The sequence below is a fragment of the Tupaia chinensis genome, unplaced genomic scaffold (assembly GCF_000334495.1).
Source record: "Tupaia chinensis unplaced genomic scaffold, TupChi_1.0 Scaffold000515_1, whole genome shotgun sequence".
Classification (NCBI taxonomy): Eukaryota; Metazoa; Chordata; class Mammalia; order Scandentia; family Tupaiidae; genus Tupaia; species Tupaia belangeri.
This window is the reverse complement of record NW_006160028.1, coordinates 6,825,320-6,849,857: the sequence shown is the minus strand read 5'-3', so window position 1 is coordinate 6,849,857 and position 24,538 is coordinate 6,825,320. Positions and strand designations below refer to the sequence as shown.

The 24,538-nt window shown below is 37.1% G+C and overlaps 2 protein-coding genes and 1 pseudogene across 6 annotated transcripts in view; 2 read left to right on the top strand and 1 right to left on the bottom strand.

Annotated features, from left to right (window-relative positions):
• The window catches only part of DLG1 (discs large MAGUK scaffold protein 1), a 331,865-nt gene that overhangs the window by 180,601 nt on the left and 126,726 nt on the right, over nucleotides 1-24,538 (bottom strand). For 2 of the 5 annotated variants that reach the window (XM_006156761.3, XM_006156762.3), the window contains exon 1: nucleotides 9,972-10,386. The exons of 1 other annotated variant lie outside the window; for it this stretch is intronic. In XM_006156761.3, coding sequence (XP_006156823.1) covers nucleotides 9,972-10,205 — 234 coding nt within the window. In that variant the 5' untranslated portion in view covers nucleotides 10,206-10,386. Of the gene's footprint in view, nucleotides 1-9,971; nucleotides 10,387-24,538 lie in introns of those variants that run through there. 2 more of the 5 variants (XM_027775029.1, XM_006156763.3) reach the window with 2 other exon arrangements.
• On the top strand, nucleotides 7,262-7,429 carry LOC114009317 (uncharacterized; annotated as a pseudogene).
• Nucleotides 20,704-20,934, top strand: LOC102488154 (signal transducer CD24). The gene has a single exon (XM_006156807.1). The coding sequence runs from the start codon at nucleotides 20,704-20,706 to the stop codon at nucleotides 20,932-20,934; it is 231 nt and encodes a 76-aa protein (XP_006156869.1).

Below are 24,538 nucleotides of genomic sequence, written 5' to 3'. Positions count from 1 at the left end.
CTCACTGACTGACGGACTGACTTGCTTGACCGTTTGTTTATTTATTTATTTATTTATTTATAGAGAGGTTTATGCTATAGGGCGCATGCGCTCTCTGGAAAGACAGAAAGAGACAGAGACAGAAAGCAAGAAATCAACCCCCCAAGGGGGATGGCCACGCTGCAATCCCTTCTCCATTCTCCTCTCAGGATCTTGGGCATGCACGCACATGTGCCCGGCTTGAGTTTAAGCCACTGCGTCTGGGACTTAAACTGTGATCAACTACATGGGAGTCTAGCGACATAGCCATTACGCCAATTGCTGGTCCCCAACTTTATTTATTTATTTAACTTTGACCAGAGAGGGACACAGTGAAATCGAGAGCAAGAGGGAAGATAAGAAAGCAGGCCACCAGGTCCGGGACTCCAACTGCTGTTGGCCATATGGGAGTCCAGGAACCTTAATGATCATGCCACCTGCCAGACCCATAAAATTAAATAATTCTTAAAAAAATAAAATAAGCAAGACCTCCCCAAAACATGGAGATGATGATTTTAAAATAAACAAGAAATATACATATATGAAGATTTCAAGTTATCTAGAGTCCTTTAAATACTTTTACCAAAGAAAATCTATATAATGAAACTGTGCTCACATAATTGAAAGAATTTGTCCTCTATAACATATATAACCTTCTAGTTTGGAAAAAAGTCATTTAAATAATACCATTTTTATTCTTTTTTGTTTCCTCCAAATTCTTCCTACATTATTTAGTATAGCTAAATCGATTAATTCTTAAGATTGGCATGCATCTTTTCTTCTGTCTTCCAAGATACTTTCAAACTGATTTCAAATTTACAACTGATAAGTTAGATGGTTCTACCAAGATCAATCAGCTGCAGTGGCACAAGCAGGAGGGTACCACTGTCCAATGGTTAGGGACACATCAGAGACCCAGGTTCAATTCCCAGTCCTAACCTAAATAGCCTGAGCAGAAGAATCAAGACATGGTAAGACCCTGTCAAAAACACCTCTCTGATTGGTGTGAAAAAAAAGAAAGGAAGGAAAAACATGAGGGTGGATTTGATTTAATTTAACCCCCAGATTATAATATCCAGTTCTTTTCTTGGGACCAACAACAAAAAATTAAGATAATCAATTAAACTCATGCTGTCCTAATCATAAATTCTCCATATCCCAGAGCTAGCTGAGTCAACAGAGTTTCGTTTCGTTTCAGAATATATGATGAAAGTACTATTCAGAAGTAGGATCAAACTGGGGTTTACTAAAGGGAAAAAAAACCAAATGAAAAGGCATAGATATCTCCTATTAAGCCCTGAGGAAAGGAAACCTTTAAAATAAATGTATCCAAAAGGCAGAAGTTCTGTTTGGGCTTGTCTTAAAATTCCACTGCTTCCAGATACCACTCGGTCTGCATATATAAAATAGGTCCAGTCTTTGCTGACTGATTTGCATATGCCTGTAAAATTATCACATCAGTTGGTTTATTCCAAGTTTCTTAAATAAGGTGATAATTATAGGCTGCTGTTCTCCAAATGGTCTGAACAACTATTTTTAAATTAATCAAAATTCTAAACTTTGATATGAAAATAGAGGACTGAAAATGTTATCTACATAACGGTGCCAGGAAATACAAAGAACAACACAGTAAAAGATCATTAGAAACACTGATACTAAGTAAAAATTCAATAGTAACAATTTAAGGTCATGTGTGAAAAAATAAATACAACTCACAATTTTTTCAGAGTTTAGAATTACTTTTGAAATATATATGATTAGAAAAATCCTACAATATAGACTTAACTTGTATTTTTAAAAAATTCTTCTTGGGAACCAGCAGTTAGCGTAATGGCTATGTCGCTGGATTCCCATGTAGTCGACTGTAGTTCGCGTCCCGGACTCGGTGGCTTCAAACTCACACCGGGCATGTGTGCGTGCATGCCCAAGATCCCAAGAGGAGAATGGAGGAGAAGGGACTGTGGCGTGACTATCTCCCCTGGAGGGTGATTTCTTGCTTTCTGTCTCTACGTCTCTCTCTGTCTGTCTGGCGAGCGCATGCACCCTATAGTGAAAACCTCTACAAAAAATAAATAAATAAATAAATTCTTCTTATATAAAGATGGCTTTGAAATTTTACAGTTGCCAAATCCTATTTAGAAGCCCTAAACTCCCTCTTATCATCATCAAACTAAATGGAAATAAATGCCTATACAACATTTGTTTATTCATTCAGCCAATATCTTCAAGTGCACTCTCTACACTAGGCTCTAGGGACCACAAAAGAAAGAAAGCACACACACACACACCTAGAAATACCAACTCTTTTGATGCTTACAGGTTAGCAATCAACCTTCAAGTCATTATTTAATTGACTACTGGACTGCAGAGAGTTAAGAAGTATGAAATACAATTCTCATTTAACAAGCATTGCTGGAAAGTAAACAAGAGGTACAAGCGTTATACAGGTGGGTCAGCCAGTGGCATGGTGAATAAGATGGTTGAATCCCACATGGCTAACTGTACAGTTCAAGTCCAGACTCAAAGGCCTGAAAAATATGCCAGGTGTGTGTGTGCGCACGTGCGTGCATGTGCTCAAAAAGGAGGGAGAAATGGAGGAGAAGGGATTGTGGTATGACCAATCCCCCATGGGATGTGCTTTCTCACTCTTCCTCTTTCGTGTATGTGTTCTCTCTGCCTCTCTCTCTCTCTCTCTCTGTCTCCAGTGAGCGTGCAAGCTCTCTGGCAAATTTAGAAAAGGAAAAAACAAAACAAACCAAAAACAAATAAAGCTTTATAGGCTGAATCTCCTATCCTGTTCCCATAAGCATGTGGGTCAGTCATTTTTCAGCAGTGTAACTAACACATTACTTTAAAGGTTAACTTTAAAACTTATGTGAATACATTAAAAATATACAAATCACACCTGTGAATTTCCCTGTTCTTGAGATAAGGGTCATCTAACATGCAAGATACTATATACAAGCTTCAAAGATAAATACAACACATTTCCTACCTAGAAGAGATAACAATTTTGCATTTTTTTTCCTTTTTCTTTTTAGAGAAATCTTTGCTACAGGCCATGTGTGCTCACTGGAGACAGAAAGAGAGTGAGTCAGAGAGAGAGAGAGAGAGAAGAGGAAACTACCCCCTAGAGGGGATGACCACACCGCAATCCCGTCTCCTCCAGTTTTGGACATGCACACACATGCATCCGGTGTGAGGTTTATGCCCCTGGGTCTGGACTCGAATCACAGCTGGCCATGCGAGAGTCCCGTGCCCCAATCACTATGCCACCTGTGGGTCCCACCAATTTTGTATTTTTAATAGACAATATTTTAGAGCAGTTTCTGGATCACAGCAAAACTGAGTAGAAAATACAGTGAGTTTACACACACATATCTTTCCACACACATGCACAGAGCACCTACTGTCAACACCTCTGCAGGAGAGTGATACATTTGTTAGAATCAGTGATGCTAATCACTGACACGGATACTCTATCATCACCCAAACTCCATAGTTTACATTAGGATTCATCCTTGGTGATGGACATTCTATAGGTCTGGCAAATATGTAATGATCTGTATGCAACGTTACAGTATTATACACAACAGTTTCATCACCTGAAAATTCTGCACTCTACCTACTCTTCCCTCTCTTTCCCACAACTCCCAGCAACCACTGATCTTGATAATACTTCCACGGTTTTGTCTTTTTCCAGAATGTTCTATCTAACCATTTCTAATCTTCTCTCTCCCAGTACGTGTATTTAAGACTTTGCCATGTCTTTTTTTTTTTTTTGAGAGGTTTTCGCTACAGGGCACGTGAGCTCGCCAGACAGACAGACAGAGACAGACACAGAGACAGAAAGCAAGAAATCACCCCCCAGGGGGGATGGTCACGCCGCAATCCCTTCTCCTCCATTCTCCTCTCAGGATCTTGGGCATGCATGCACATGCGCCCGGCGTGAGTTTTAAGCCACCGGGTCCGGGATGCGAACTGTGGTTGACTACTTGGGAGTCCAGCGACACAGCCGTTATGCTAACTGCTGGTTCCCGCCATGTCTTTTCATGGCTTGATAGTTCATTTAGTTTTCTGTGCTGAATAATATTTCATTGCCTATACGTACCATACTTTAATCCATTTATTCACTGAAAGACATCTTGATTGCTTCCAGGTTTTGACAAATATGAACAAAGTTGCTAATAAGTAGCTATGTTCAGGTTTTGGTGTAGATGCAATTTTTTTATTCATTTGGGTAAACATCCAAGGAGTGTAATTACAGGATCTCATGACACATTTTTCATTTTTTAAAAAAGTTTATGTAACTATTGTAAACAATGACTTTTTGCTTAATCTTCATCTCTGTGGTTTTCTACACTGTCTTACTGTACAAATGACTGGTTTTTAAACATCATTTGAATAAATATCGTATAGGTACCATGTAAAACTTCCTAGAAAAATGGAGCTATGGCATATATTCCAAATTATTCTTCATGTGAAAAGGGGAACAATTAAGTTACAAATCTAGTTATAGTGCTAGTCTTGCAAGTTAATAGTCTTTGTAATGGAAAATTAAGAAACAAAAGTCTGTAGAGTCAGCATCACACAACCAGTACAACAGTTTTATCCTATCTTTGAGTTTCTGATTACTCAATACCAAAGGGGACTTTTTCTACCCATTGTCCTGGAACCACCCTACTAGGAAAGTTCCTATTTTCAAAGTATTGGGTCTTTGGAAAAATCATGACACACTTTTGGATAGAAAAATGTTATGACTTTCCTGACCACCTAATAATAGTTTAAGAAGATTGCCTACCTACTACTCTCTAAATATTCTAGTTTTTGACCCAAACACATGCAAGATACTGATAGCTATGTGCATTCTGACTGTTCTGAAAGGCCATTTCCCTGTCTCTCCCTTTTCTTAGGTCTCCCTATTCACTGAGACATAAAACATTGAAATTAATAATCAATAATCAATCAATAATCGTACAAGAGACTCTAAGTGTTCAAGTAAAAGGAACACATCTCTCACTTTAAACCAAAGGTAGAAATAATAAAGCTTAGTGAAAGGTTTAGACTTGTAGTGACTGGGGCTAAAAGAGATGTAGGATCTAATATTAGTCCTAATGATATGTTTGGAGGAGCATGGTAAGGTGTGGATAATCATTTAAATTTAGCCATTCATTTGTGACTAGCTTTAGCAATTTGCAGAAGAGAGTGTCCGGGGGGAAGGTATGGACAAGAAATTGGCATCTGATATCTAAGGGGCTCTTTAGGTACCCTCTCCCTTAAATCCTGTGATTAAAGATACTCAGACCTGTGGGTCTTACAAAAGCAGACAGGGTGGGGGGCAGATGGGTGCCTTGGTAGAACATGCCTTGCATACCCTCCCCCCACATTTTTGCCATTGGGTGCGTGTACTTGCCAGAGAGAGCAGCATGTAATTTTAATGGAGTACTTATTATGTCCCAAGTGCTATTCAAAATATGTGATATGTATTGTGTGTGTGTGTGTGTGTGTCCACACACACACACACACACACACACACACGAAAGTTTTGCTATAGGGCGCGCGTGTGCTTGCCATTCTCCTCTCGGGATATTGGGCACACATGTACACATAACCAGCATGAGTTTAAGCCACCGGGCTGGGGACTTAAACCACGGTCGACTACATGGGAGTCCAGTGACATAGCCATTATGCCATCTGCTGGTCCCTAACAATATTCTTATATAAATTAGCTTATGTATTTTATTTATATAATTTGCTTATTTATTTTAATTTGACCAGAGAGAAACAGAGACAGAGACAGAGAGAGAAAGAAAAAGCAAGCCACCAGGTCTCGGACTCGAATTGCGGTCGCCCATGTGGGAGTCCAGTGCCCTTAACCACCATGCCACCTGCCAGCCCCAGTCTATGTATTTCCTACATGGGTATTTGAACAATGTTTTCTTGTATTTTCATTTAAGACAGGGTTTTTCCTCTAAGCAGATTATTCAACTCATGTGGCTAATGTTTACCTGTACGTAATGTTTACTGGTATGTATTATTCTACTTCAATTCTAACAAGTTTTCATATCTTTTCCATTCCTCCTGGGAATGGAGCTTTGTTGCTTTCAGATAAATTTGACATGTCACTTACTTGGGGCACCTTTTGGAATAGTTATAATGATCTATGTTAGGTATTTTAAGTAGGCCAAAATCTATAAGTAGCTGCTAAACACAAATTCAAAGTGAACTAACACTCAGCAATTATTGTTTATATTATTATTATTATCATTAGTCAACACTGATATTATCAAGTAGAAAAAAGTTTTCATTCAAGAGATAATCAAGTAGTACACCTAGAAGTTATTGTGCCGGAGTTCTTTAAAACTATGCTAAATATCAATACTGATCCTAGACTGGAATGAGCTGAGTATGCTAAGGACAGGGCAGGCTGATATCAAGTGATCCCAACACAAGAATGGAGGTGATGCTATAGGGCATGTGCACTTGCCAGAAAGACAGAGAAAGACAGAGAGACAGAAAGCGAGAAATCACCCCTTGGGGGAATGGCCACGTCACAATCCCTTCTCCTTCATTCTGCTCTTGAGATCTTAGGCACACACGCATATGCGCCTGGCATGAGTTTAAGCCACTGAGTTCGGGACTTGAACTGAGGTTGAATACATGGGAGTCCAGCGACACAGCCATTATGCCAACTGCTGGTCCCCATAGATCATTTTTTAAAGTTATATTAATTGCTCAAAATTAAGGACAAAACTAGTATAAAGCCCATGCCGAATCAGAAAAACGTACACCAAAGTAAACTAATCCAAAAGAAACTAATTTAACATTAATAAAACAAAAAGTCCCCTCAACCCACAATACAAACTTCTGAGACACAATCAAATGAAAAAGTATCAGACACAGTGCATACATATATATTACCGCTATTGGGTGGGAAGTGAAAGGAATGACAAAATTGGGCTCCTGGGGGATCTGTGTGGTTTGAGGACAGTATGAACACTAGAAAGGAAAAAAACGGAAGTGGAAATATGAAGTGGGCTGCTGTGAAGAACTAAAGGCACTTGTGATGGAGCTGTCAGATTAAGTGCTGTATTGTAGAAGGCCAGGAGGTCACATTCTAGGTGCTGGAAACCAAAAATAATGAATTAATTCCATAAATGTATATACTGAGCACCAACCATACACCAGCCCCTATCCCAGAAGCTGCATGTGTTGTGGAAGTTTTATAAACTTTGGTTTTCATAGCTTTGCGCAGTGGCAGTATCGTAGCCAATGAGGTTTATCCAAGGTGCAATTATTGCTAATTGAAAACTTTGGTTTTCATATCATTCAAAAAAATTTAATGATTTCCTACTAAATTCCAGGTATTACAGTAGAACCTGGCACATAATCTTTGTTATGATGACACATACCTCCAACAGATACGTGATTTAAATGGATCTACAAAGTAAGTTTTCTTTTTATTTATAGCAGGTATCTGGGGGATATTAAATCAAAATAATAATTTTCATACTAATAAAACTTGATTAACAACTCTATCTGAGGAAAGTCATCAAGTGGTCAAGTCTTAAGAAATTAGATTAAAAATTAATCTTTCTATCAAAGCTTAGAAATGAGTATTCCCAACAACAGTAAAAATAGGAGCTACTATTTATCAGTCATAGTACTGAACAGAATCATACTACTAAATAGGCTACTATATAGTACATTTACTACTATATAGTACATGCTTAATAAATTATAAAGTTTCATTAACATGCAAATTCCTCCGTGCTACAAAATAAGACTTCCAGGCATGAGACAGTCATAGGGAGAATACTGGGTTATCAGAAAAGTCATGACACATCTTTTCATCGAAAAAGAGAAAAAATACATCATGACTTTTCTGACAATCCAGTAGAAAAATGTCCTCTAGTGTCAACTAAGATCCAAATATAAAGTTCTCTCTCAGCCCCGTTATATTTTACCTTGTAAGATGAACTCCAATGAGTTATAACAGAAGACTTGAGGATATAAATCACCCAATTTATCAGTTAGAGAACGGTATGAAGTGAAAGATGAAATGTTGGTACTCCAGAGCAGGAGAAATAGAAGCCACAAACCTCTGACCTAATGTCTACATTTCCAGATATAGTACTGGATGAAAAAGAGGATTATCAGAAAAACGTCTGAAAGAAACAAAAACTCATTCATTTATCAGTTACAGAACCAACCTAAACCAAATTGGGGTAGGAGGGAAGAGATGAACACAACTGAAAATGGCTTTGTAGAATCAAATATTAACAGATGTCAATGCCAGCAACTTTTTGGTCCATTGCTAAGTAACTATAATGTAATTCTAAGACTTAAAGTTTTATATGTGAACTGCTTTTCCTGTCTTTTTATTTGTATGCCCCTAGATTAACTATAAATATCTCATGGTAGTATTGTGTTTGTGTGTGTGTATATGTGTATTATAGAGTAGTGCTTTTATACAAACCACAAATGCATATTACACATACATACACACAGAGTGACTTAAATACGTAAAAAGAAATTTCCATGACACAGTTTTAAGATACCTTTCTTGTTGCCAACAAGATATGAAGGTGATTAATATCACCTTAATATTAATCTATAATGACCAACAATGCCAACCTTTATTTCATCCTTTTTTGATATACTGATTTTAGCCAAAATCAAATTAGTTACATTCTTGTGGCAGTATTCATTTTAAGAGTTAAATCAATTACTGTCCCTCAGTAAGTTGTGATAGTTAATTAACCTCAGTACCTACATAAAAATAACTCTTTCTCTCCCTACCCAGTAACTCTATTTCTCTCAAACATTTAATAAGAATAAGTAGAATTTTAAAAAGTTGACATTACTTTTAAATCAAAACTATAATAGTAAAAGACAATTTAGTAAAAAAAGCTGTTGCTAGCTACAGTTTTTACTTTTTCTTTATTTGAATTATTTTTAAAAAGATGGCCCTAAGGGAATTTATAAAGGCCCTAAAGAATGTGTATGTACATGCATATATTGGTAATTTAAATATAATTGATGTTAAAGGACAAAAACATTCTCAATGTTTTTAAATTGAACTTCCTCATTCTTATTTAAGTTGAATGACTACCTGTTAAATATGTATTTTAAGATATAAATAGTCTCTCCAACCCACCCTTACACCAAACAACAGGTATTTAAAATAATTATTAATTTTATTTTATATTTTCTACCTATATTCAATATTCATTTCCTCAAAAAGAAGAGGTCTTAGGAGTTGTTTTTTTCTTTTTAATCTGGAAGACTTTCAGTGTTTGCTCATTTCTTTAAACTGTGACTTAAATATGTAAGAAGAAATTTCCATGACCCTATAACTATAAAAGCTTAATGATTTCAAAATAACCCTAGACAACAAATATTCACAAAAAGGATTATATCTCAGAATAAACCATAATTTAATATAACTTTAAGATATAGTATATACAATATTAGCCAGCTGTATTAAATTTAATCTATTCTCAAAATAGTGGAAATTGAAAATATTTCAAATTATCTTGTTTCTTTACTATAACAATTTCCCTAAGGTTACCTAATAACAGAAAAAAAACACAGGTATTTTCTTTCTTTCATACTCTACAGATTTAACGCAATCTAAAAATAAAGAGATGAACATTATTAATTTATCTTTTAGTTTATGTTTTCATGGCTTTATATTTTTAGGAAAGTCATTTGATAGAATCTGAGACTGTTTTGATGGATATTACATAAGAGCGTAAGAGAAAATATTTTTGTTCTTCCTTTTGTGCTAAAGACCTGCAGAGATGGGCTGAAAACATACATTTCTATACATTTAAGGTTTCAATGCCTAAGACTATTTTTTAATAATAAGAAATCAGTACTAAGATATTTACGCAAAGCAAATGTGAACAAACACATATTGAAAATAATTTCAACAAGTGGTATGTTACCTGGGTGGAGCTGGTGGCTACCGAGATGCAGTCAATAAAGCTGTGTCTTCGAGTGAAAAATGCAACTATCTGCTGCCAGCGTGAAGGCTCTGGCTCAGCTTGGAGTTCATCTGATGAGCCCTTTTTTGCCCAGTGTTTCTGCTTTGGGCCTACTGAGCCATGGCTAGAGCTAGTATTGCCTCCTCGACTGGCGCGAGAGTATAGAAGTGTGTTGTTTCCGAAAATGTAATTCATCTCTGCAGCCCTGCAGGTGGTTGCCAAGCAGTCTTACTTCTCTACCAGCTGCTGAGTGGTGAATGATCGGTAAAAAACTGCAGCTAGAATTACAGCAGCATCACTTGTAGATCAGGGAAAATAAAAACCTTCAGAAATGATGCTCATTTTCTCTGTAATTTCTTCCTATGAAAGAGCTTGTATCTTCCTTCTGTACCTGTTAGCTGTATGATGGCTGAGTTTATTTTTGTAGACAAAAAAAGACGACATAAGGTGGATTTCTTTCTCCTGGTATTTTTTCACCAGCGTCTGCAGAAACCAAAAGCTGTTCTTTTGTTAGCTGATAACTAGACGGACTGAAATCCAGGAAGTGAGGTCGATTAGCAGGTAAAGAAGAATGTTATAAACACTGGACTTCCAAAATCCTTTGGGGCTGCCTGATTTAATGTACTGGGTGGAGAAACCCTGGATTACCAAGTTTTAACTGCAGTCTGTAGTAAAATCCAATGGCATCTTCTACTGCTTACATAAATTATAAATATGAACTGAATTTAAAAATCCAAGAGGATTCTTTCTGCCAATAGTTTTGATTGTTGTAACAATTTCTCTAAGGAATCTTTGTCAGTGACATACAAATTTCTGCAGCAGGAAGGAGCTTACATTATTCAGCACTGGTGCTAAGTTTTTTTTAAAGGTATACTATCAACATTAAACTTGGAGCATCTAATGATCAGACTGAATCCATTTGTAATACAGCACAATCGTTTTATGTAACACATTGTTTTTAAATGCTTTAGTAATTAAGTCTGCAGCAAAACAGATCAATTAGCAAAATAAATACTGGGCTTCTGGGCTCCTATGATAAGAAAGAATTTATAGTAAATTTTTGTTTTATAATCAGTGAAATATGTTTTATCCAACATTATAATAATACTCTGGTTCATAAAATAATAATATTTGATTACTAAATGGACCATTTTCTAACATCTAACATTTAGATCTTGGTTTCTGTACATAGCTGTTAGTCTCAGAATTTCCTGGGATGCTAGCTAAAAAGGCAAAGTAGTATAAATTTTTTAGGAGCAGAGGACACCAAGAATTTTTTTTTTTTTTAAAGGTTTTTGTCACAGAGTGTGTGGCCTTGCCGAAAAGACAGAGAGGGAAAAGTGTGAAATCATCCCCCAGGAGGGATGGCCAAGCCACAATCCCTTCTCCTCCAATCTCCTCCTGGGATTTGGGCATGAATGCACAAGCAAGATTTTCAAGTTGCTGGGTCTGGGATTCAAACTTCAGTCTGCCATGTGGGAATCCAGCACTTTAACCATCATGACAGTAGCTGATGGGAATTTTAGTTTTAAAAAGCTCCATAAGTGACTCTTATTTTCCAGTTTGAGAATAGTAGAACCCTAAGCCTGTCTTCTTAACTATGTTGTTATATATTATATGGTCATTTTAAAATAGTATATAAACAAAATGATACTTGATAAATTACTAATGGTTGAGTAATATAATTTTTAGGTTGATTTGAGCACTTTGTAAATCCCAATCTCAGCCATGAATATTTTTTCAGATGTAAACTGACAAAACCTTGCTTATGTATATGCTTATTACCAGCACCACTTAGATGCAGCCTACTGAAAAGCGACAATGCAAACTACAACCTTGAAGTGATTGCAAATCCTAACTCAGCAAGAAAAGATGTGAATGCGTGTGTCTACAATCACTTCCCTAAGATATAGACATATGCTCTGCATGAGTCGAGAGCCATTTAGGAATCTTTGGTGTCAGGTGTTTTGTTTCAGAGATTATAGCAGAAAGCTAGGTGCTAAGGACATTATAGGCAGTAGCAGGCAATATGTAATGCTGGACAAATTCATCCTCTCTAATTTGGAGTAGGGGAATAGAGAAAAACATAAGTGTAAACAGAAAACTAAGTATCCTCTCTGAAGGAAAAAAATAACCACAATTTTCTGGGGGAAAAAAAAGTTTTACTATGACTGAGTACTTAATAAAGAACTGATTAGAGTGGTTTATGTAAGTACTTTAGCAATTGGTTTGACCACAAATACCTTGAGCCATGTCTGATACAAACTCAGGGAAAGGGGGGGAATACATTGGAATTGATATTGGCTCTTATTCTAAATTAAGTTGGATGAGGATACTGAATACAACTGTTGAATGCATATCTCCTATGTCAAATTGTAAACAATACCAACACAGACAGAACAGTAAGCCTGTAGTGTACATAAATTTATCCTAGAGAGCCAAAGGCTTGTAGACAATTTACAGTTGACAGATCATCATCTTATATATCCTTGGTGGATAGAGAAGAAATTTCTCAATATTCGAATTTCCTATTCAAATACATTCACATCAAGAAAACAACTTCAAATTTTACGAAGGACTTCTTTATGAAAATGTCTTATTACCTGAGCAACAAAAATCTAGGATTACCTCATTCACTGACAATTAGTCCATACATACATACAAAACCATGCATGTACTTAAATCACATGGTTTCACATGATTTGGTTGGGAGGCAAATGGCAACCAACTGTTCTTTGCTGTACAATAACTTCCCTCATTATGCAGAAGAGCTGAAAAGTACTCTATTAAAACACAATTTAAGTTCACTATAAAAAATGTGGAATGCCTACTTAAAGTAATACATTTAAAAAATTAATAGATATGGGACAGCAGACGGCAAAGTGGTTAAGGTGCTAGACTCCCACATGGCCAACCATGGTCTGAGTCCCAGACTTGATGGCTTGCTTTCTCACTTTCCCTTTCTCTCTCTCTCTGGTCAAATTAAATAATAATAATAACAACAACAAATAAAATAAAATAAAATAAACAATTCTTTAAAAAGTTAATAGATAACCTAAACCAGCAAGAACAATCACTATTAACATTTTAGTATGATATATAAACTTTCTTTTTTCTGTATAGTTTAACTCTTTCTTTTTACAGAATGGTAACACATTTGTACTGCTATATCCATGGATTTGATCAAATACAGATTGAAAACATTTTTTTTTTACTATTTCATTTAATTCATTCTTGCATTCACTTACTCATTTATTTTGACCAGAAAGAGAGAGAGAGAGAGAGAAAGTCAGACAGCAAGCCACCAGGTCTAGGACTCGAACTGTGGTCAGCCATGTGGGAGAGTCCAGCGCCATTAACCACCACACCACCAGATAGCCCTCAGATAGAAAATATTTTCAAAAAATGGATGTGTCTGTTCTGAACATGTACCTTTTTTCTTGTCACCATTCCTACACAAAATAAAAACTATTTAATAGTATTTACATTGCACTATGATTAAGTAATCTGGAGATTTAAAAGTATACATGTACAGGAGGATATGCATATGTTATATGCAAATACTATGCCATTTAATACATACAAGCAACTTGAACATCCATGAATTTTGACATAGGGTAGGGAGTTCTCTTAAAACCAATCCCCTGTGAATACTGAGGGGATAAACTGGATAATCTACAGCAGAATTCTTGTCTAACCAATAGGGGAAAGCTTACTTTAGATTATTTAATAATCTTTGTGAAAAATAAATATTTTTTTGGAGAGGTTTTTTGCTATAGGGCGTGTGCGCTCGCCAGACAGAGAGAGAGAGAGAGACAGAGAGACAGAAAGCGAGAAATCACCCCCCAGGGGGGATGGCCATGCCACAATCCCTTCTCCTCCATTCTCCTCTTGGGATCTTGGGCATGCACGCATATGCACCCGGCGTGAGTTTAAGCCACTGGGTCCGGGACTCAAACCGTGGTCGACTACGTGGGAGTCCAGCGACAAAGCCATTACGCTAACTGCTGGTCCCTCTTTGTGAAAATTTTTAAAAGGTTGAAAGATGAGAGGAAAACAATAATGAAATTCTAAAATACTAAAAAGAAATAACCAACTACAAAGCTAATGTACTATAAATAAAACATAGTCTTTTATTCCCCCTTACCTTTTAACCTTTACAAGTTGGGCTATTAAATTTCAAAATATACATCTACACTGAGCTAATATAATTCTGCCCTGAGAAGACTAAGAACACAGATTTATCTAGAAAAATTGTGATCTCTTGGATACAAACCACACACAAGTGTATCCCTTCTGTATGAGCACCATCTGGTGGTTGAACTGTATGGAAACTCTATGCTCCCTTTAGTAACACTAGAACAATATGAAAAAGACAGAATTCAACAATACTTTAACATGGTTCACATATGTGAATACAAAGTTGATTTCCTGTTCTGACTGTATTCGGGAAAGATTCTATTCCTGTTGCATTCTGTTCAAAATACTTACTTCAAAAAGTTCATGGAAAAATGGAATCAAAGTATCAGGTTATTTTGAGACCAAAAAAGGTTGAAAGCCATGTATAATTTTTTCATAAGGTGCATTTTTCCACAAGGTTTTTAAAGATCCCTTAAATTTGTTTATTTCCATCCTTCTTTCACCCCCATTTCTCACAATTTCTGAAAAACCAGAGCTGCTGGGTGAGTGTCGTCTACAATGCTACGAGATTCCCTAAGCAATGTTCATGCTAAGATACGCTTATTTAGAATAATTACCTGCTCATATATGTTCTCTCTCTGAACAATGTTTACTTTGCACATACTAGTTTGAACACAGTTCCTTGCTACTGAAGACAAAAACAAAATATGAATTGTTTCCTCAATGAACACTATATAACCTCTCATACAGCGAATAATGTACCAACTGCCCTCTGTGGCATTTCATATACATTTGAATCTATTTTGAATAATTCTGAGGTTATACTTATTTGTTCTAATTGCTTTTCCTAATTCCTAGCTCCTTTTCAGTTTTTAGGAATCCTGTTTTTACACAGCCTCAACATTTATCCACTCCATCCTTTTCCTTCCACATTAGGGTCTTTTTGTTTTTACACCCCCAGTTTCTTTAGACTCTTCCCAACACAGGCAAGAATGTTCCCTCTCAAAGACTTAAATCATAATATCACTATTACCTTTATGGTAACACCTGAATAAAATAACTTTCAATACTGTCTTCTTTCATTCATTTTAGTAAGGAGAGCCACCAGCACTATCACCACGAAAGACTGAGAGACCTCTGCACAGCAGACTTTACGCTGCCATCCCTTTACAGGGGTACTTAGCTGCTCAGTGTTCAGGTCCTTGCCCTAATTTCTCAGTAAGTACCCAAAATATCAGTCACAGTATCAGCAACTTTCCTGCATTTCTGCAGTGTCCTCTGATTCTTACCCTCCTACTATATGCATTTAACCCAGTAACAGCCATCTCCTCTGACCTGGCATCTTATACATACCCTTTAATAAATACCTTGTTCATATGTCAACTTTTTTATAGTAACTCTAAAAATTTTAAATTTCTATTATTCCATGTTTTAAATCATACAACAATCTTCTCATAAAAAATACTGATCACTAAAGTCTAACTAAGTTACTCTCCAAACAGATGGTTTAATAAAGGATTATTAATTATATGTATTGCTTAACAAACAAAACTAATATTCTAGAAGTTGATTTTTAAAGTAAGCATATTTTAAATGAATTTATCTTTTGTTAGAATTGTGAAGATAAAGCAGTACCTAATTTAGATTCTACACAGCAAACCACTACTACTAAGATATTTCTTCTGGGATCAGAAAATAGTGTAGCAGCTATATTGCTAGACCGCACATGGTCGGCCATGGTTAAAGGCCCGGACTTGGTGGCCTAAAATTCACACTGGGCATGTAAGCATGTGTGCCCAAGATCCCAGGAGGAGAGTGGAGGAATAGGGATTGCAGTGTGATCATCCCCCTGGGGGTGATATCTCACTTTCTGTTTCTCTGGTGAGCGTGCAAACCCTACTGCAAAAATCTCTAAAAAAGTAAATAAATACAAGTAAATAAAAGCTATTTCTTCTGGGCCAACCCATGGTACGGTGGTTTTGGTGGCTGGATACAAAATGGCTGACTGAGTGGTTTGAGTCCTGGACCTGGCAGTTTAACAAACACACTGAGCACGTGTGTGGGCATGTGTCTGTGCCCAAAATCCCAAAAGGAGCACAGAGGAGAAGAGACTATAGCATGGCCATCCTGCATGGAGTGGGGAGGGCAGGAAGGAGTGCTTCCTCACTTTTCCTCTCTCTCTGTGTCTCTCTCCAGTGAGAGCACACACCTTATAGCAAATTTTCAAAAAGCTATTTCTTCAAATTATAAAAATAATAGTTTATTAAGTCTGAGTATGGCGTTAACTGCTACAAGTTTCTCTCTAAAACACAATACTATAAAAGTGAAAAATCTCTATATATTAACTTCTTTTGATTAAAGAGGCTGCTATCAGTTAACTGACACTATATTTTATTTACTGCTATAAGGGTGTGTGCGCGTGCGTGCGCGCGTACGCGCGAGAGAGAGAGAGAGAGAGAGAGAGGGAGGGGGAGGGAGGGAGAGCGAGAGAAAGCACCCTTCTAGGAGATGACCACACTGCAATAACTTCTCTTCAATTCTCCTCTTGGGATTTTGGGCATGCATGCATACACACCTGGGATGTTTTTCAAGCTGCTAGGTCTAGGACTCAAACTGCACAGCTGGCCATCTGGGATTCAGTGGCCTCAATTTCCATGTCATCTGCTAGTCTGACACTGTGTTTTAAATAAATTAGGGAAACAACTGAAACCATTTTTATCTCCAAAGACTATCTGCTGAAGTATTGCTGAAGTATTCATTATAAATCTAATGAAAATGAAAATAAAAAATAAAAATGATCATTTAAATTACGGAACAAATATACTATGTAATATTATGTGACAAGTTTTAAATTAAAAAAAAACATTATAAATCTAATGAAAATGAAAATAAAAAATAAAAATGATCATTTAAATTACGGAACAAATATACTAATGTGACAAGTTTTAAATTAAAAAAAAAAATTAGATAGGTCTCACTATATTGCAATCCTCCTGCCTCAGCCTACTGAATAGCAGTGTCAACAGCACACACTACTTTGCTAGGCCACATTTTTTAAGCTGAAGTTTTACTTGATACATAATATTACATAAGAAATATACACATAAGAAAATGTGCATAACAAGTTTACAATTCAGAAAAAACTCATATTAGAAAAAGTAAGATGTAAGGGCCAGCAGGTGGCAAGGTAGTTAAGGTGTTGGATTCCCACATAGCTTAAAACACGGTTTGAGCCCCGGATTTGGCAGCCTGAAAATCATGCCAGCTGTGCATGCACCTAAAATACCAAGAAGGGAATGGAGGAGAAGGGAATGCAGTATGGCCATCCCCTCTGAGAGAGGTGATGTGATTTCTCACTTTCCTCCTCTCTGCCTCTGTCTTTCTCTAGCAAGTGCACACACCCTATGGCAAAGTGCGGTCTCCCCCCCTACCCCACCCCCACACACATACACAAAAGAAGGGGAAAGATGTAAAGTGGGATTTGGAAATAGGTCAAAGAGAATTTAGATAATTCTTCTACTGGGAATGAGAAGCCCTGTCTATTCAGTTCCCCCAAAGAATCAGATAACCAGCAAGTAGGCCACAGGGGAAATGGAAAGCCAGTTGCTCCACTTAATAGTATCAAGGTTGGGAACCAGCAGCGTAATGGCTATGTCGCTGGACTCCCACGTAGTCGACCGTGGTTCGTGTCCCGGACCCGGTGGCTTAAAACTCACGCCGGGCGTGTGTGTGTGCGTGCCCAAGATCCCAAGAGGAGAATGGAGGAGAAGGGATTGTGGCGTGACCATCCCCCCTGGGGGGTGATTTCTCGCTTTCTATCTCTATGTGTCTCTCTGTCCGGTGAGCGCACGCGCCCTACAGTGAAAATCTCTCAAAAAAAAAAATAGTATCAAGGTTTACCTGTAGCCATTTCAAGGAGACTGAGGTGCTAAGACCTAATAAGAGAGAATAAACTGAAAAAGACAGCACAAGAGAATAGCCTACAAAGATGATCAGATTTTCAGCAGTTTCTCAGCAGTTGATTACCACTGATATCAAAGCATCACCAAGATGTTTTGATGCTGGTACTTTCTTGATCTTACTAAAATGTGTCAACAAAGGCTGACATAAAACTATCCAAAGATTACCATTCAACTAAGGCAATGATAAAATGCTAGCAACTGTAAAAATGTATACCATAATGTATAACTGATTATAAAGCGTAATTTTAATAATGTACTCCTTTTAAAATGCCTCTCAAATTTGGGATGAGACAGTGACATTCTGTGCCCTGCAAGGCAGTCTCACATGGGAAGGTTGCTAGTTCAAGTCCAGAGACCTTCCTGAGTATGCTAGTCACATGCATGCCTACAATCCAGGGCCTAATGAAGGCGGGGGTGGACTGTGGTATAACAGCCCTGGTTTTTTTTTTTCTCTTGCCCTCCCGATGTCCCTCATTCAATCAAGGAAGAAATAAATAAACTTTAAAAAGAGGATGGAGGGCTTTGGGATATATAACCTTTTGTCATGTAATAATAAACAAGAAGCGACTGTATGCAAAATTGACTTTTCACTCCCATTGCAGGGAGATTAGGGAACAAATGAATCAGCTTAAGGAAATAAGTGAGCATCTTAAGTCATAATGCCTTTTCTCTCAAAATTCAGTTTAAGTCTCATTCTAGACTAAGTATTAAATAAGGAAATAATGTCAGAACTTTACTTTAATCTACCTGAACACATGTGGCTGGGAGGTGGCATGATGGTTAAAGGTGCTGAACTCCCACATGTCCTGGACCTGGCAGCTTGCTTTCTCACTCTCCCATCTTTCTTTGGTCAAATTACAAAAAAAAAAAAAAAAAAAAAAAACTGAAGTTAAACAAAATAATCCTTTAAAAAATAATAAAAATCTGGGACCAGCAGTTAGCGTAATGGCTATGTCACTGGATTCCCACGTAGTCGACCGCAGTTCGAGTCCCGGACCTGGAGGCTTAAATTCACGCCGGTTGCGGGTGCATGCGTGCCCGTCCAAGATCCCGAGAGGAGAATGGAGAAGGGATTGCGGTGTGGCCATCCCCCCTGGGAGGGGTGATTTCTCACTTTCTATCTCTCTGTGTCTCTGTCTGTCTGGCGTGCGCATGCGCCCTATAGCAAAAATCTCTCCAAATAAATAAATAAATAAAAATCTAAAAAATAAGAATAAAATACTTGAACACAGACAGCAAGTATTTTGTAAGAAATAGCAGTTCTGGTTGTGGTAGGGGCGAGGGTACAGCAGTGCTTCTCAACTGATGAAATGAGAAACACCTAGAGTCTGTAAAAATTCCAAATCTCATGATTTTCAAGATCAATTAAATGAGAATCTCTGACATCAATGATTTTTAAAGCTACTTTAGTAATTCCCAAACCCAATCATAGTTGAAAACTATAATTCTATGGGCAACAGATTGTCCTAATTAGGAATTCACATACCAAAACTAGCATTTAATTAAAATGGTCTTATTTGGAGATGGCAATTTAAGATTTTAATTCATTTATTTTATTTATAAGAGAGAGTGCATGTGCACACATGAGGGACAGAGACATGGAGGCACACTTGACAGAGTTTTGTCAAGCCTCAATCCCTTTTCCCAGTTTCTCTCGCCAGTCAGGCCCAACATGTCTTCAGATCAACTTGGGATCTGAACCTGTAGTCTTCTTTGTGGCTTCCAGCATTACAGTTCAATACCCTACTGCCTGCACCACTGAGTGGGCCAAGATTTTGTTACATTAAATGTCTGAGCAACACCAAAGGCTTTCTTGATCATCATAATGAATAGAGAGAGCTATCACTTTTTTAAATTAATGGCTTACTAAATAAAAAAAATGGGATTTTATTGGTGAAATTTATAATCTTCCAGTTATATGGATTGGTTAAATTAGTTTAGAGGCATTTTCCATTCTTGCAAAGGGGGAAAAAAAAAACTCGAAGAGATTGTACCCATAGAGAAGACACATTAGGTTTAATTTATAAACTGTCTGAAGATTCTGGGTAAACAAAATCTTGTCCCTGGGATATTGTTCTATCTGCCTGGGGTGAGCATTTATACAACAGCAAAGAGCTGGGGCTTTGTCACATTTAAAGGATAAGCAATATAAAATATTTTAAAATGTTAATTTTTTATTTTAAAATAATTTTTAATATTTTGCTGGCTCACTGTTTAAATGGCTGTTTGTGTCATAATCTGCATTAATACCAAAGTAACAACCAAAACCCTCACCAAATGAAAGAGGTGGTGGTATGCAAATTGGTTTTAGTTAATTTGTAATCAACAGAATAATCAGATATTCAAAATGTGAAAAACCAAAGTATTATATATATACCCTGGGAGAGTTTTTTGACAGAAGTGAAAAATACATCGGATTTAATTTAGTCAGGAGCAAACAGGCACAGGCTGAGAAAGATAGTATATAAAGCAGGAGGGAATACTTATACTTTAAGAATTCTAAAGTTATGCTGTTCAGAATGAGGTAAAAGAGCCCACCTCGCCTGCACCTGCCCCGAGCAGCGGTTCTCTGCACACATGACGGAGCGGACATGAACAGAGCGATGGTGGCCAGGCTGGGGCTGCTGCTTCTGGCACTGCTCCTACCTACGCAGATTTATTCAAATCAAACAACTGTCATAACACTTCCAAGTAACTACTCCCAGAATATCTCAGCTGCCCCAAATCCAGCTAATGCCACCACCAAGGCCGCTGGCAGTGCCCTGCAGTCAACAGCCAGTCTCCTTGTGACCTCACTTTCTCTTCTAAATCTCTGCTGTTAAGAGACTCAGGCCAAGAAGTAGCTACACTTCCCCATCCTCTAAACCCAATCCAAATGGCATCTAGAAGTCCAGTGTGGCAAGGAAAACAAAACAAAACAAAACACCACAAACAGGTCTTCATCAAATCTACTAATTCCACATCTTATTTTATCAACACAGAAGATGTTGTGAATACCACATTTGACTGGTTGAAGAACATGGGAAGGACTTGACCAGATGATAAATGCCAAGATTAAACCTGCTGGAATTTCATGTAAAGATGAAGAGACAACACTTGAAATTAGTTAAGACATGATTTCCTTAAATGTGGCTTAAGAAATATGGACATGTAAAACTCTACCTTAAAATTAAGAATAGATTTTATCTTATCTAGAGATAAAGAATGGGATGTAGAATGGAGATTCAGTTTTCATTTGGTTCATTAAATCCATAAGGCCATAATACAATTAGTTAATATGAAGTTTCCATGATTCTATTTAGATGTACAATCGAAGGAACTTCTAGGTGTTAACAGTAAATCCTCAGTGTATCGTTTCAGCAGCACTAATTTAATGCTGATATACCTTAGATAAAATTTCACATTATAAAGCTATCACTGTTTTCTGGGGAACGGAACTCTTTTCCTCTGAGGCTTTGGGTTTGACACTGCATTTGTTCTTTTATGTAGTAATTGAGATGCACCTGGGCAATGATGGATTGAAATCTACCCCCAAACCCAGGCATACTAAGTGAATATAGCTTAACCTTATAAAATCAAATGGTAGGCATTTTTCTTCACCTGTTTTTATTGGACAAGAGCACCAGAGTCACTTAAACTATTTTTTTTTAATTAAACTATTTCAAGAACAGAATTGCACTGACCTCAACTAATTTAAAAATGCTTTTACTTTTTTATTCTTTGAATTTCTGCATTTTTTACATTAAAAAACGATGTTTTGAAGGTAGAATTACAAATCTTGAAATTAAAAAGGTAAATATTTGAAGAAGCCAAAACTGTTTATCAGGTACTTGAGAAGTGAAGAACAGAAGCTAACTTGCATAAAACTCACGGAAACTTTTATCCTCTTTCTGTAAATACTTTTTTTTAAACCCATGGATCAGAATAGCCACATTTGGAACACTTTCAGTTATCAGTCAATATTTGTAGATAGTTAGAACCTCAAGTGAGCTTGATTCTGGAAAATCTTTTCTAACAGCCTCAACACAAAAACCTTTTTAAAAATACATGTCCCTGAAGTATTTTGTTTGCATAGTCACACATTGATGCTTAGGTTCTGTTCCAGTATCTAATATGCCCATAAAGTCATTTTCCCTCATCTTTAGAAACACACATGAGAAGAACCAGATTGAGCAGATCTGAAGCTACCGTGTGTGTGAATGACCACTCTCCTTTGCTTCACACCTGAATGCTGTCCATCTATTCTAGACTGTATATTGTGTTTGTGTATTTATACTTTGATTCTTAGTTATGGAATTGACTCACACTGAATACAAACTGTAAATAAAGAGAAATGAATGCCTGAAACAGCACACACACAAAAAAAATAAATAAAAAAGAGGCAAGAGATATTTATCATAGGCGTTTATAAGTTAGCGGTGCAGGTTAAAAATACTACTATAACCACAGAAGACAGGTTAGTAGAATAGCTTCCAAGTTAATAAGAAGGGAAAAAGAGGTGATAAAATATAATCCAAAAGAAGACAGCAAAGGAATGAAGTCTGTTATGTATAAAAATTAAGGAACCTATTTATAAATAACTCACGGGTAAAGGAAAAACAGCACAATAAAAATTTTAAATAAAAAGTTATAATGATACAGTTGAACTGTTATTTAAAGAAAAATGTATAGCTCAGAAGACTTAGTTAATATAATAAGCAAATGATTTTAGAGACTAGAAAGGCAAGCAAAGAGAATAAGCTCAAAGAAAGAAGAGAAAAAACAATGATGAAAAGAGTAAAAAGAAGGAAAAGATAAGAAAACTATTTCCTACCACTAGTAGCCTACTAAGTTTTTTCTCTGGATACCTAGAGTATTTAGTTTACTAAGAGTGGTCAGATTGCTTCTACCAAATATGATCTTAGGAAGATAGGTAAGCCACCCTATACATACACTTATAGTTTTATATATATATGTATGTGTGTGTGTGTGTGTGTGTGTGTGTATATATATATATGTATATATATATATTTATATATATGTGTGTGTACATGTAGGGATGTATGAGTATGCTTCTATAGTAGAACAGGGAGTTGTGAGTGGCAACACATGGGGTAGGGACACAAGATTTTTTTTTTAAAGGGTTTTGCCATAGGATAAGTGTGCTCACTAGGCTAAGAGAGGGGAAAATGAGAAATAATCCTCCCCCCCAGGGGGAAGGCTACATCATAATCCTTTCTTCTCCATTCTCCTCTTGCGATTTTGGGCATGCATGCATATGCACTTGGCCTGATTTTGAAGCTGCCAAGTCCAGGACTCGAACCGCCATCAGTCTTGCGGGAGTCCAGCACCTTAACCACCAAACCACCTGGTGGCCCTCAAAAGAAAATGTTTTTTTAAAAAAGACATACTTTGGGGAACCAGCAGTTAGCGTAATGGCTATGTCGCTGGACTCCCACGTAGTCGACCGCGGTTCGTGTCCCGGACCCGGTGGCTTAAAACTCACGCCGGGCGCGTGTGCGTGCGTGCCCAAGATCCCGAGAGGAGAATGGAGGAGAAGGGATTGCGGCGTGACCATCCCCCCTGGGGGGTGATTTCTCGCTTTCTGTCTCTATGTCTCTCTCTGTCTGTCTGGCGAGCGCCCGCGCCCTACAGTGAAAATCTCTCCTCCCCCGCCCCCCCAAAAAAAGACATACTTTGAAAAGAACATCTCTGGGTACTAGCAGTTGGCATAGTGGCTGTGTCGCTGGACTCCCATGTAGTCGATCACGGTTCAAGTCATGCCATGATCCCTTTTTCTCCTTTTCTCCATCCTTTTGGGATTTTGGATGCACATGCATGTATACCATCAATATTTTTCAAGCTAAACCACCTGGCTTCAGGGTCAGCCTAGCAGTAATTTTTATACTAATAATAATCTGAAAATAATTCAATATCCATCAAAAGTAAGATAAACTGTGTGGTATATCCATAAAATAGAAAACTCTGGACCCATGCAATTAAATACTGAATCTTAGGGATATAATATTGAGCAAAAAGTATAGGTTGAAGATTATGTATATAAGGGGTCTTCAAAAGTTCATAAAAAATGTGCTTCATAAAAACACTATGCGTGGATTTCACATATTTTTGCACCAAAATAAACTTAGTTTAATTCCATTTTTCTGTGAATTTTTAAAAGTCTCCTTGTATAGTATGATTACATTTATGTAAGGTTCAAAATATGCAGAGTAAACAACACTGATTAGAGATCTAAACATACAGTAGAATTTTTTTTTAAAGAATTATTTTATTTAACTTGATTTATTTATTTTAGTTTAACCAGAGAGAGACAGAGTGAGAGAGAGAAAGTGAGAAAGCAAGTCAGGTTCAGGACTTAAACCACAGTCGGCCATGTGGAAGTCCAGTGTCCTAACCACCACTGCCACCTGCCAGCCCCTGGAGTAG